Below are 14592 nucleotides of genomic sequence, written 5' to 3' on the forward strand. Positions count from 1 at the left end.
GATCCTTTATGAGGTAGGGCAAGAAACACTTCTCTCTAGCAAGACTGACACTTTGCAGGAGCTAGGCTGGGAAACAGGAATCAAAGGGCAAACCCTCCACAGGAGGACTAGCCTTACGCCTGGGTGCTGAATGCCAAAGGTCGTTTAATACTGTGGGTCTGAGAAGAGGGGGTTTAGTGTTTTCAGAGGGAGCTCAGCACAGTTGGGGAAAGGTTCTACTATCTTGGTTCTATCTGTATCTCTCATTCCTGTCTCCACCACTTCCTTTATCACAAAGCACTTTGGGTATGATGCAAGAAAGCAAAAACCACTTCCCACAAAGACAGGGAGTGGACCCCTTCAACAGGCTTGCTTTTGTCCAATCACCTGTGGACGTTTGCCAATAAAAGAAGGGACCTTCTTATCTTTCTTTGATTCACATTTAGACCATCCAGGACTCAAGGGTGAATTTGTCTGGACATCCTTTGGTAAAGTTGATCTTTCTAAAGCCCTCAGCCATAGAGGTAAAGAAGGAGTGCTCTAAGGCAGAGGCATGCTCTGCTCCCAACCCACTAACAGGGCACATTGCGGGTGACTCTTGCTGAGGACCAGGGCCTGCCCTTCTGTTAGGAACCTCCCTATGCTGGGAAAGCAAAACTTCACAAGGCTCACCATGTCCTAGAACTCCTGCAGTAGGTCTCACATCATCTGGAGGGCCAGATCATCAAGGACCCCTGTTCTACTGCATTGAGTTGTTTGAACCACATCCAAACCCTGTTCACTGCACTCCAACCAGAGGGACCCATGAGTGCTGCTTTTGGCTCCTCTTTGAACCTATGATTAACTGCTGCTTTACATCGAAAGGAGTGGCTCACCATCTCCTTCTGCCACGCTGAGAAAAGCACCTGTTCGGCTCGATCAGCCAGCTCGATGCTGCAGACAAACTCAAATCGCTGCCTTTTCGAAACCTGCATCGGATCACCAAGGTCACTGCATCGAAACAACAGACCTCGACTGAACCCACTGGAGCAGCGCATCAGTCGCTGACCCGAACCAACAGTTATTAACTTTCAAGCCGATTCGACCCTCCAACTGATTCTCGTCAGACATGAACTGTATGACCAGAAGGCTGCACTCAACAGCACTGAGCTCCCATGTCAAAACCACTAGACACTAGCTTGCCACTTGAGCCAGCACAATTTGCCACACCTAAACCGGGTCTGACCCATACTGCAGAACAGCTCAAAGCTTGATTCAACACTTTGGAACCGTTGAACATTGGATGAAGGTACTTTGAACTGAACTGCACTTTTTTTATACAAAGAACATATCCTTAGGGGTTTTTATAGCTAATTGTACATTGGTGTGTTTAATTAAAGTGTATATATGTTATAGAACCTTGACATTCGTTTTATTTTGGACCGTTGAACTTTGCTGTTTGGGTTGCTAATGGATCACATTTAAGCCCCTTCTCAAAGTATAGCCTTCCTTCAGCTTGCATTACCACAAAAGGTGAAGGAGGTATTTCTCTTAGCTGTGCTTATATTACCTTTATATGATTGGGGTCACTGTTGGTTTGTATAACTGTGGGGACAGTTTAGCCACTACTCAACCTTATTCTCCTGCAGAGCAAAAGTCATTTCATCACAGAGATTTGTTCATTCATACTCATCACATGGACCCTATTAACCATTGCTCAACATGAAGAGCTTTTTATGCATAACTGTCTAGATCCCTGGAATCCTTTGCAGCAATATCCTCTGGCATAAAATCCAGCCCCTCCTACAAGCTTCAGACTTTTTTTAAACTCAACTACATATATTTCTATGATCTGCTTTTGGAAATGTTAATCTGGGTTTTATCCAATAGGTCAGTAGAGTAGTTCCCCCTCCAATCCTAGATAACCCACCCCCTTCCCTTTGCCCGCTTCAACTCATGTGGTTGGACTACACAGAAGAGATTTGAGAGAGGCCATTGAAAGAAAGCTGGTGGTTGCTGAGAAAGCACTCTGTTGCCTCAACACAGGGACCATCTACATCAGAAGACTTATGGACTCCAACAAGATGGTCCCCAAAGACAAGACTTGACCGTCGGAGTGAGGGCAGAAGTTCACTCGGCGCACAATGTGGTAGACGTCTGCAGTGCAGTGTTCTGCAATTCTGCCTATCATATGTGCCTGGAATGCAGATTCACGCTGGTAGAGGGTAACGTAGCAGGGTCACAATAGAGCAATCAGTAGCTGTGGTACATCTGCAGGGAGAAGCTCCTCCTTGGTGAATTCCTGGAGCTCAATACCAACTAACGGATGATGTCCACATTGGTGGTCACGCCTTAGATGCCATCATCTCCTCCTCTTATGTCCATCTCTATAGAATTGCTCTGGTGTCTTGATCAGACCACAGTTTACTTCTAACTTGTCTCCCTAAGCCTGTAAAGGTCAACTCTACTCTTCCTGGCCCTGATTGATGTTACACCCAAGAACACCCCATGAAACAGATCACTCCCGACCATTTTGATGCCAGATTCACCTGACCTATAGGGCATGTCAATGACCCTGACAGCTTCCTCTCTCCTTGCATGGCAAACTAACAATAGCAGTTGGCACTGTTGCCCCACTCCAAACAAAACACAAGTTTTGCACTAAAATAAACATTTAATTTCATAGTGACCTGCAATCCGTAACTGGAAATGGCACTCCTTTGAATGACATTGGAGAAAATCTAAGGATTCTGCTGATAAACAAATCAGAGTTTTTCACTATAAAGAATACTTGGTGGTATCTTCCATTGTTTCTGGGACCTTTGATTACTGTAGTTCACTCTATTTGGCTCAACTTGCTTTTCTTTCCCACTGTCTCCAAATCGTACTGAATACCGCTGCTAGAGTGACCACCTGTGCACCTTTCTGTGGTTCTATCTCCCCTATCCTTTCTTCTCTTCACTGGTCCCCTGTTTCGAAGTGGGTTGAATTTAAAACTCTTTGTATTGTGCACCGTGCTTTCTATGGCACTGGTCCTTAGTACTTGCAAGCTAGGTTCTGTCCCTATGTTTCATCTCGCTCTCTGCAATGTGCTACATCACTTTGCATTCATGTTCCATGTTTTCAGTGCCCACGTATCAAGAGCAACGCATTTTCTATTGCAGCCGCCCAGCTTTGGCATTCGATTCCTTTTCCTCTTGCCACTACTCCGGACCATCTCTCCTTTTGTCATGCCTTGAAAACATTGTTATTTTAGGTTTCTTTTTTTCCTTTCCCTTTTTCTTTAGCTCTCTCTCCTTTCCAGTTGTTAGTGCCATGATGCCTTTGTCGGTGTAGGCTGCGCTCTATAAATGTGTTTAAGATAACATAATAATATCATGACATGATCCACTCCTCATTGACTGTATCTCTTAGGATAGCAAGCCAGCAGCTGAAATCTTCAGAATCCTCAAGAAGCTAAGAGTGCCCCTCCAATGCTCATCTGCCTTGGCAAACTGCCAGTCCTTTGTTGACCATATGTGTTTTGCTTTTCGGACACGTGTAATTACCTTAGAACTACTCACTCTATTACACGGACCAAAAGTTCCTGGACTCAGGAAGGCAATAATCCACACATAGACCAATGATTGGAATATAATTGGCTCTTTACATGCCCTTTATCCACACACATGATAAGCATGTAAACGACTATTGGAATACATCCAATTGGTTATAAATAGACACACAAACAAAAATAGTTAAAAAGGGTCTGCATCACCGTTATTGCAGTTGTAGGCGAAAACTTCATCTCAGCCACTATGACACTACCCAGTCCCGAGGTAGGTAGGCAATGAGATCACACATACTAACGGGGTCTGGAGCGGAGAGTCCTCCCTCTCAGCGAGACTTCATCACCCGGGGTTCCAATTCTCTGCCTCCTCATCAGGATACCTCTCTTCTTATGGCGGACAAATCCCCGCCCCTCATAGGTTGCAAACTGTCGCCGCCCGAAGGACAGACAGCAAGCATGGGAGGCAAAGAGCGGAAAAAATCCAGACAGTAGTGGAAAAACCCAGCTTGTCTCCCGCACGCTCTTTCCAAGCATCCCTTATCAATGAACCTGCACATCTCTGACTCCCTTTCTCGGCTCACCCTTGAGCAAACAATACAACAACTATCCTTCATAGTGAGCGCCTCGATTTCATAATATAATTTTGCAATCATTGCAGAATTTGTGTTTGCCTTGTATCTGAGCTCACAGAAACGTAGACTTTCATTGCGGTTTGAAAGTAATGTCCAAAATGGCTGCACACTGGCACCAATTCTTTTAGCTCATTTTCGCACACGCACTACAGTATGCCATTGTTCTTGACTGAAAAGACAAGTTATATACATCATTCCATCGCTAGTCTACCCAGATCTAATTCCCTGTCCTCCTCAGATCCCCCTCAATGTTGGTCTCCCTTACTGGTTTCAACTGCTCTCTTCTTGCAATATCCCAATTTTAACCAACAATCTGAGAGTGTCTTCAAAACTGTAAATCCTCTGTCCTAACTATTGAGGAAAACATCTCCACCCTCACCCCTGCTATTGCCATCTTGTTGAACCTCAACTTTGCTATAGGATCCCTACACCCCTCCCTTAAGGAATCCTGAATTACACCTCTACTCAAAAAACAGAATGTGGATTTTAATAGCTTTGGCAATTTTTGTCCATTCTTTAACATGCCCTTTTTAGTTCAGATAGTTAAAAAAGCAACAGCGCGCTATTGATGCTCAAGTATTCTGAGGCCAACATCTCCTCCATAATCAGCAGCCTGACTTCTGCCCAGAAAGAGGTACCAAATCACCATTTTTATTTATGCTGTGCGACATCCTGAAGGCTCTTGATGCTAACTGTCCTGTTATCCTCATCCTCTTGGACCTATGATCAGCCTGTGATACTCCCAATGGTTATCAATCAAAAATAGAATCTTGGTCAAAACTTTAGCTCTCACCCATTAGGTTACAGCATCTTTTGTCAGCTTTTACATTATTCGCTAATGTAAACAGCCTTATAATTAATCCTGGAAAAACACAATTCTGGATTTTGCAAGGGGAAAAAGCATAGTGTACATAAATGGTTCCTGGAAAATACCACCCTGTCTTGCACCTCAAGTGTGACCTATCTGGGTTTCCCCATAATGGGGCAATCGTCGCAACAAACCTTGTGTAATATTCTGAGTCAAAAAGCAATGTTTTTATCTAATCAGAGGTTGAAAATTAAAAGAAAGTTGGGTTGATTTTCAATGAAACCAGTGATAACCTTCTATGAAGGTAAAGTGGTTCCAAACATTACTTATGATATGGAACTGTGGATCACAGGTGTATAATGAGTGGTTGGATAAGGTGGAGGCTGTTATCTGGAGAAGAGTTTTATCTGTTCTGCTGGTGGCAATGTGCTATGAATTAGGCACGCTGTCTTTAAAAGTTCGAGTTAGATGGAATCCTTTATGTTTTTATAGTTAAATAAAGAAGCCCATGCAGAACTCGCTATATCATGTGATTAACACAGGTAGTGCGGGGAAGGATGGTAAGGGTGGTCCCTTTTTATATACATTGTGTGACCATTGTGAAATAATGTTAAGTGGGATAAATTGTAATTCGCAGGAATTGCTGGAAAATCCTGAGAAGGTGAAAATCGCATTGTACGATCTGGACTAATATAATACAACCGATAAACTGCATAAATCTCCATGGGTGTCCCACTTGTCTTTTGACCATTAAAAAAAAAGATGAAGTGTGGCCGCCTACTTTAATCTATTACCAAATCCAGGCTAAATGGATATTGTAATGTGTTTCAGATGGAAAAGAAAGAATGATTTAGTTTAAGAAATTGGTTTCTGAGGTAAACTGGGCTGATTGGGACACCATTTGGAAGAGAGGGTTGGGGGCTGACCCAACGTCAGTGGGAGTTGCAGTGTCGGGATTTTTACAGAGTTTAAACCTGTCTTTACCAGTTTAAACCACGTAATACAGACAGAATTAAGTTAATCAGTTTTTAAGATGTAATGATTGTTATTGAAAAGGGTAATGATTTCTCTGTTCTTAACTCTTTTATAATGTTTGATTTAATGAAATATGGGATAAATGTGATAATTGTGTTTTGTTAAGAATTGTAAAAGTTTTTTAAACCATATACAAAAAAACAAAACAAAAACGGGCTAATGATCACCTGTGTCATTGCCTGCCAGGCACACTTTTTGTTATATTCTCCATGCATCAGTTGTCTGCAAAGGTGGTGATAAAGAAGTGTGCAATGAATTCCGGGTAATTGTAATTAGAATAAAATAAGCAAACTGGCTGCTACAGTCAAGAAACGGATCCGTTTTCTCCATATCACTACATCTGTCACAAGGTCTGCAAGCAAAGGCAAACACTGTAAAAGCCTCAAAGTGTGACTCTCGTGGATAAATGAGAAGGAAGTGAATTGAGACATTCACCAAAACCACCTTGTAGCACTTTTCAGGGATATCTGGATGGTTGTAAATCCACATAAAATTCACAGCTACCCTATTCTATATGATTAACAAACTTAAAAATGCCCCATACCCACTAGAGGCAAGCTGGGTGCATGCTTTTAAAACAAGATGGCCAACAACTGGACTACCAAGTACACACATTTGAAAAAATCACCAACTGAAGACTGGCTTGTTTACCAAAAGAGATAAGCTTATGACACAATTTCATCTAATTAAGGTCTTTGCTTAATTCATCATTACTAGCGCTGCTGCAGTCACTATATATTCTGTACTCAGAGGTTGCCTCTTCATTTTGCTTTGTTTAGAACGTTTTTAAAATCCTTTAATATTTGGGCTATTAAAGTTATTTTCCATATATACCAAGGAAGGTCCAGCTAAAAAACTAGGAAATATACAAGAAGAAAGAGGAAGGAGAGTATAGCAGGAAATGTTATGCAATATGTAACAGGGAGTAACAAACAACTCGAGATTCAACAAAAGGAATTCAAGCAAGTTTATTTTATAACAAAAGGGTAGAATGGGTAAACGGATGGGGAACATTCAAAGGAACTAATAAGGAGCAATTGCAGGTTGCTTGAGGAACTTAGTTTGTCACTCCATCCCTCACTTCCCAGAACTCCTCCTACTGGAAGCCAAGAAGTCACTTACTGTCTATGAAGCTTAATTGGGTGTCAGGTGTCCCCATCATTTCTTTCATTGATGGTTTGTGACTCTCTTTTGCCGTTGCATAGTCAGATTGCTGATGGTCCTCCCCAACTGATGGACATGTGGGATACGGACTTGCTTCAGTTTGTGTCACATTTGGGTGACATGCCACCAGATCTTAGGGTTGTCCCAACGGAATACTGGCAAGCACACTTCCACAGCTGTTACCAATGCCGATTGTGCAGGTGTTCCATCTGCTTGACCTCTCTACTCCCCGTCTTAACTTCCTTTACTTCTCTATTCCCTCTATCTCCTGTCACCTCTTCCTCCTCAACACCCTACAATGATCTGTTCTGGCTCACCTCCACCCTTTGCTTCTCTTCTACTTTTGAACTAGATGGTTTTGGTTTCCTCCCTCTGGAATTTTACCTTCTCTATGCCAGGGTAAATGTTACCTTCTCTATGCCAGGGTAGTTATTCTGTTCCTTGTGCATCATGCTTTCTATACCCCTCTCTGTGACTTTCCATTTTCTGTATTCCTTAACTTTTTCTCTAATGGTGATCTGCCTCCCTGGTCTCTTCTCCCCACCACCTTTCATGGTATTTCATTTCTTTGTTACTCCCCCTTCTACTGCTGAATCCTTCTTAAGACCTCTATAGCCCCTACCCAGACTATCTGTGTTTTCCACCTATTCCTGTGCATTATAGTAGGCTCACCGCCCCTGCCATGCTTTGCTGCTCTCCCAGAGTCAGCTGTTTTTCCTGTCTGCTCCACTGTTCGACTTCTTTGATTATTGCACCTCAGCATACCACCACAGACTGTCTCCCAAAACCTGCCACACTAAACTGACGCTCCACGCACCTTTTATTTGCCAGGGCATCCACTTCTGTGTCTGCGAGGTACACACTCTACCCAGTTATTCTGTGCTGTCTGCTCTGATCTGGGAGTGGCTCATGAAATTCAAATCTGAGTTCCCAGCTGCACCTTGTTGTGCTGCAGTGGGCAGCACATTTACGCAAGGCGCGCCATCAAGATTCAGACACTGTAATGCCGGATCTTAATGTTTACTTACTGTAATGATCAAGGGAATCACAGCAATTAAATGAATATCCTTCCTTAAAAGAACACGCCAACCACACCAACAGTTTTTCTGATAAGCCAAATCATATGTTTCGTTAGACTCTTGCAGTCTTCCTTCTTTGGTGTGTAAAAGCAACAAATGCGGAATTACCCATGCAGTATTACCACATGCAACAATTCCGCATTCTTCCAATGAAGTCTAATGGGACTGAAAAATGGGGCATTTCAAAACGGTCCACATGACTCATGCGACCCACTGAATTTAAGCACTGTTCTCCCTTCTCTTTTGATTCCGTCTCAAAGGAGAACCATAGAGAAACCATCTCAGACTGACTTAGTGGAATTTGTTCACCACATGCGCCTGATTCACCAAAAAAATGTTCGACTTATGTTTGCACATGGCACGTGCAAGTGGAATATGGAAGTAGGAAAGGTTAAGCAATAATATTAAAGTCATAGGCAGCGTGACAGGGTTCGAAATTGCTGGGATCTGGAAACGATTTAGCTCCTGAATAGGACATAGAAAAACCTAGTTAGCTTGACACAAACCGCTACCAGGAGCTACATTTGGCTGCCCAAGCCAACTGGTGCCATAGACATATACCCATATGGCGTTAACTATGTAACTATGTGTCTAGGAATTTGCATGAGAAGTGCAATAATATAGCTCTAGATGACCTGTAAAGCATGAATAGTCATATGTACTGGACACAAAGTGATAGTTTTATCTCATTTGGACATTATAATGTGTTGCAGATTGTGTTTTAGCGCACCATTCTGCAGGAGCAGCAGAGGAAAAAGAAAGTGAGCTAGATCGCATCATCCCAGAAAAAATAGGTAGCAGAAGAGATAAAAGATGGTGTGGCAGTAAAGAGACATTAACGGACATTAATCCGGTTACGGATTTAGTGGCGGAGTTATTAAGTAGCATCCAGTAAAGTTAAAGAATACATGGAGGTAGCAGCAAGAAGGAACAACTGAGAAAAGAAATGTATAAGAAATAAAATGTAATGCAATTTAAAAAGAACAAAAAAGTAACCCGGCAAGCGGCAGGATTCAAAAGAAAAGGCAGCAGTGGCGTACAACACATAGCAACACAGCAGTAGAAAGAGGGGTTCAAGGAATGTGCATTTGTGGGTGCTTGCCAAAGTTTGGCAAGTAAGAACAAGTTCTGCTATCTGTCAGGCACTCCATTCATGAGGTGGCAGGTGAGATCATTTCCAAAAGTGAATTTGCAAGGGCAAATGGCAGAATGTGCGTACGTACGGTCACTTCTGCAGGCAGGGACCGTTTCTATTACATTTCCACCCACCCTAACTGACAGAGAAATGTACAAATTGCATTTGCTTTGACGGGCCTCCACTCACTGAACTTAGCATCAGTTACCCCAAACATTTCAAATGTCAGGAATGTGCACAACAATTAAATACACATTTGAATATTCATCGGGAGACTCTTGCACCTGCAGCCGTTCACTCCTACTCCTCACACGTCCCTCTTGTGAATCAGCGTTTTGCAAGGAGAGCCTTTCAATGGTATATATGTGAGGGGGCAAAGATCATCAAAGCAGAGTCACATTATAAGGCAACCTACTTGTCTTCGTACATAAGTATACTTCTCAAGTACGCCCATGGAAGCTAGCCATATACGAAAATCGAAGTCACATATACATAATTTACATGCAGATGTAGGTTTAAATCAAACTACTACATTTGCACTGTACTAAACTAGCTCTTTAAAAACAGGTTTAGTGCAATCATACCCGCTGCAGCCTATTAGACATTGGGCATCATTATGACTCTGGCGGTAGCCGTGCTGGTAAATACCGTCACGGCTGCCGCTTGAGTCATGAATTTTCCGGCACCCGGCAATGAGCAACTACCGGGGCATTACAGCCCTGGCGGACCCAGTAATTGGCCATTGCCGGGCGCTGGAAAAAATCACTCCCCATTCCCATTTGAGTCCCATTGGACTCAATGGGATTGGGGAGGACGGATGCACCGGCACCATTCATGAATGTTGCCGGTGCATCCGTCCAGGTCTGCAAGCGGGTGCCGTTCAGCCGCTGAAAGGCACCTGCTCGCAGAACTCGTAGTTTGCCGGTCCGGAAACAACGGTACCGGCAAGATTACCGGTACTGTTGTTTCTGGACCAGCAAAAAGTAAGCGCAACAAGGATCTGATAGGTAACTGTAGCAAGTGAGTGTGAAGCACATTTGCAATGTTACTGTTTTAAGATGTAGCAATACCAAAAGCCCATCCCTACTTCTGCCATTCAGAATGTAAAATCTGCAGAATTCTCACTAAAATTGATATGTAAAGTGCCAAGGAACTGTAATGTTAAGCGTTTGCCAATATACAGTTCTTCAAAAACATCCACGCCAAATTGTCTGTAGAAACAAAACGGAGTTATCAAACCTTTCTGTTTATATTGTCTACTTCACCCTTCTCCCCCAAATCATTTGAGTGACATAGAGTAAATACCATCTATGCATAACATCTGTGCAATGTTGCATATAAAGAAACAATTTGTAAATGCTTTCTCAGCATATGACTTTAATATCATTGTTTAAATAAAATGCCCTACTTACATATTCCAGAGATCAAAAGCAGTCACTGTAGTTGCATGCAGCTTCTTCCCGCTATTCTCTCTCTCTCTCTCTCTCTCTCTCTCTCTCTCTCTCTCTCTTTCTCTCTCTCTCTCTCTCTCTCTCTCTCTCCCTCCCTCTCTCTCTCTCTCTCTCGCTCTCTCGCTCTCTCTCTCTCTTCCCCCTCCCCCCCCCAATAGAAATGTCTCTCTCGAGCCAAGCAATAGAAATTGGGAGGAGAAGAGGTACATAGCAGAAAAAGACCTGTTCCTACTTTTTCCCCCTCTTGCCGTTCTTTTTTCGAGTCAGGTGATGTGTGGCTTCTGGGCGTGTGCTGGACTAAGAGAATGGTAAGTTTCACCACCAGGTAGAGTAATATTTTGGTCGTGGCTGCTTTCCATATATGCAGGCTGACATGAACATGATTCATGCTTGAAGGGGTAGCCAGTCGAGCTCCTTAGGGATGGGAAGAGGGTGTGGTTGAATTTTCCTAGTCCTATGATAAGGCATGCTGCAGTGGGCTGGACACATTTCTGAGAAATCAAGGTGACACCTGGGACTCCTACGAGTAGGGCGTTAACACTGTCCAGGTGAAAGATAAGCAGGGCTTCCATAATTGTTCTGAAACTGGACGTAATTTAGGGCTTGTCTTTATGGGGGAGTGCATCCGGAACCCAGCTGTTTGGGATCTGATTGTTCATAATCGGCGATGTTCAGTTTGAAAGGATGGAGGTTACAGAGAGGTAATCAGATAACAGTGTGATTTACTTCGTTATGCAGAGAATAAAGTACACATGTTACTTTGTTCTATGCATCTGTATACACTTATATGGCATAAGTAGTGTCTAGCAAGTACTGTATTATTGCAAACTATATCAATAAATTGAAAACTTCGGTACACACCTATTTTTTCGCAGATAATGGTTTTACGGAGCAAGTGACCTTGGAAATAGCATCTGTTGCCATCAGGACGCTTTCTCTTGATTCGGAAAGAATAAAACAGGTATGACTGCTCATACTACAGTTTGTTTCATAACTTGCATTATAGTATAGTAAAAATGCTATCAGTTTAGACAACAATCAGCTGGTTGGCAGATACCTATGTTAAACATTTTTATTTCAGGACTAGCCATCCTAACACTACACACATTCAAACATAAACATTCTAAAATTGTAAGTTTCGAAAAATGGGAACTTGCCCTAAAACGTACTCTTTAAAGACTACAGATCTATCAATAATGGCCTCATTCTGCTTGATCCCCGCCCTCCACTTTCTCTGTCTCCATGAACACCTAGTCGCAGCGTACTGCAGTACCCCAACTCTAGTGGCACCTATTGTTATGTTATATTACCTTACTGGTCTCATTGGGTTCCGTATTATGGCCATTTTCGACTTTGTTTTAGTTCTCATAGTTAGGTTAAAAGAAGAAAAGGTGAAAAGTGGTTTCTAGGGAAAAGTTTGTTTTGATTGTTTGATTTGCTTATAGAGCGCACGGAAGCCAAAGGTATCTGGACACATTTCTTGGGTACATGGTTACAGAGTTTATACAACATACAATAATACAGTGAGAATGCAGTAGAATTTACAGTAGTAGAACATGGTATTATACAAGAGTAGGGGGGTCATTCATAGAATCCAGCGCAGAAGTAGCGCACGCGGCTGGCGCAGAGAGGGAGCGTGCGCCAGCCGCTTGCACTAAATACCATTTCCACGCACTGCGTATTCATGGATTTCCCAAGCCATTTGCAGCGGTGGCGCAGCGAACATCCAGCAGCACCAGTTACTCCACCAAGAACGCCCCTTGTGCCAGGAAAAGCCATAGAAATCCTCAATACGGCGCAAAGGGACGCGCTAACCCTGTACCAGCTTACAGGCTCCATACACTGTAATTGTGTGGAAAAACTACACGTACCCTGCTCGCTGCAGCCAAAACGCTTGAAAATCTATTTGCGCACCCCCTTGAATACGTGTACCCCGCTCCCGGCAGCCAAAACGTGTGAAAATCTCCTGCGCACCCCCTTCAATATGCGTACCCCGCTTGCGGCAGCCAAAACGCGTGATAATGTACTTGAGCACCCCCTTGAATATGCGTACCCCGCTCGCGCCTGCAAAATCATGTGGAAAAGGCTTACCGTAACCCCACGAATACATGTACCGTGCACGGGCAGCCAAATCACGTGAAAGTCTCCTCGCGCACCCCCTGAAATACGCGTACCCCGCCTGCGCCAGGCAAATCGCGTGGAAAAAGTCCCCTCTGTGGTGTGGGCAGCCTGCGGGGCATGGTCAGGGGTGATGGGCTGCCTGCGGGGCATGGTCAGGGGGATGGGGTGTCCCCTGTTGTGTGGGCTGCCTGCAGGGCATGGTCAGGGTTGATGGGCTGCCTGTGGAGCATGGTCAGGGGGCATGGGGTGTCCCCTGTGGTGTGGGCTGCCTGCCCACCCCCCCTGACCAGGCCCCAGAGGCAGCCCACACCACAGGGGACACCCATCCCCCTTGACCATGCCATGCAGGCAGCCCATCACCCCTGACCATGCCCCGCAGGCAGCCCACACCACAGGGGACCCCCCTACAACCCAGACCATGCCCCGCAGGCCACCCATGCCACAGCCGACCCCCCCATCACCCGTGCACATGCCAGTAGGCAGCCCACACCACAGCCGACCCCCCATCCCTGTGCACATGCCAGCAGGCAGACCATGCCACAGCCAACCTCCCCCCATCACCCGTGCACATGCCAGCAGGTAGCCCACACCACAACGGAGCCCCCCATCACCCGTGCACATGCCAGCAGGCAGCTCACACTACAACCGACCCCCCCAAAACCCGTTCACATGGCAGCAGGCAGCCCATACCACAACGGAGCCCCCATTACCCGTGCACAGGCCAGCAGGCAGCTGTCAATAGTGGGGCTCACCTGTGATTCGGTGTCTGATTCGCAGGAAGATATTTCAGCCTCAGCAGATGGCATAGTCCGGTCCGGAGTCTTTTTTTTAGAGACGAGATACGGTCTGTTCCGGGAACTCGCCACAGTGGTTGTGTAAGAAGGCAGACAGCAACCAAGGCGGAGGATTCCCTGCACAGCCTGTTGAGGGGAAAAAGCCAGTGGCAGAAAAAAACCCTGAATATTTGAATGTGCACAGGGCTGGATGGAGGTCCAAAGATCTTTCAGTTCCGGGAAGAAAACAGTCACTGAGGCGCGCTAGAGTGAGCGCCACGAGGAAATAAGGACAAGAGGGTCCGCAGCAGGGGATCCGGTAAGTCCCAGGTAACAGATCCAGCTTCAGTATCCGACAGAAGAAGGCCGGGAAACCAAGTTCTTTCATCCATCCAATAAAGGATCGGCTGCAGGTAGGGTGTAATGGAAAACTGGAGAAAGACCAAAGAAACTAAAAAACAGAAGCCGTGAAACTAGACGTGATGCAGCAAAGACAAGAATGAATAGCACCAGAGAAGAGGACCATAAGTATAAAAAAAAGGAAAGGCAGAATCCAGATGAACTCACCCAAATGTTTACTAGGAGAGAAAGTAAGTAGAATCAAAAAGAAACTCGGAGAGGAATGCAAGTGGAAAAGCCAGAGGCTCGAAGGAGCTGTAAAAAATGGTAGGGTGAAAATAACGAAGCCCCGGAGGAAAAGCAGTCCGAAAATGCAGAAAAAAAGGAGGCGGAGTCACCTGAAAGTGAAAAGCCGAGCGGAGGCAGAGAAACGGAGGAAATAAACAGAAAGAAAGAAAAGATGCCGAGAGTAATACCGCTAAAGGCGGAAAAATAAGGCTCAGGAACAAGAACGCTATGGAAGAGAGAATTCCAGTCGGGAGGCAAA

The 14592-nt window shown here is 44.6% G+C and overlaps 1 protein-coding gene across 9 annotated transcripts in view; it reads left to right on the forward strand.

Annotated features, from left to right (window-relative positions):
* EDARADD (EDAR associated via death domain) overlaps window positions 1–14592 on the forward strand; it is a 1165333-nt gene that overhangs the window by 880050 nt on the left and 270691 nt on the right. For all 9 annotated transcript variants that reach the window (XM_069607375.1, XM_069607376.1, XM_069607372.1 and 6 more), the window contains one exon: window positions 11688–11773. In XM_069607375.1, the coding sequence (XP_069463476.1) occupies window positions 11688–11773 (86 nt within the window). The remainder of the gene's footprint in view (window positions 1–11687; window positions 11774–14592) is intronic.

Source organism: Ambystoma mexicanum, chromosome 4q (assembly GCF_040938575.1).
Source record: "Ambystoma mexicanum isolate Mex_15411 chromosome 4q, UKY_AmexF1_1, whole genome shotgun sequence".
NCBI classification, from domain to species: Eukaryota; Metazoa; Chordata; class Amphibia; order Caudata; family Ambystomatidae; genus Ambystoma; species Ambystoma mexicanum.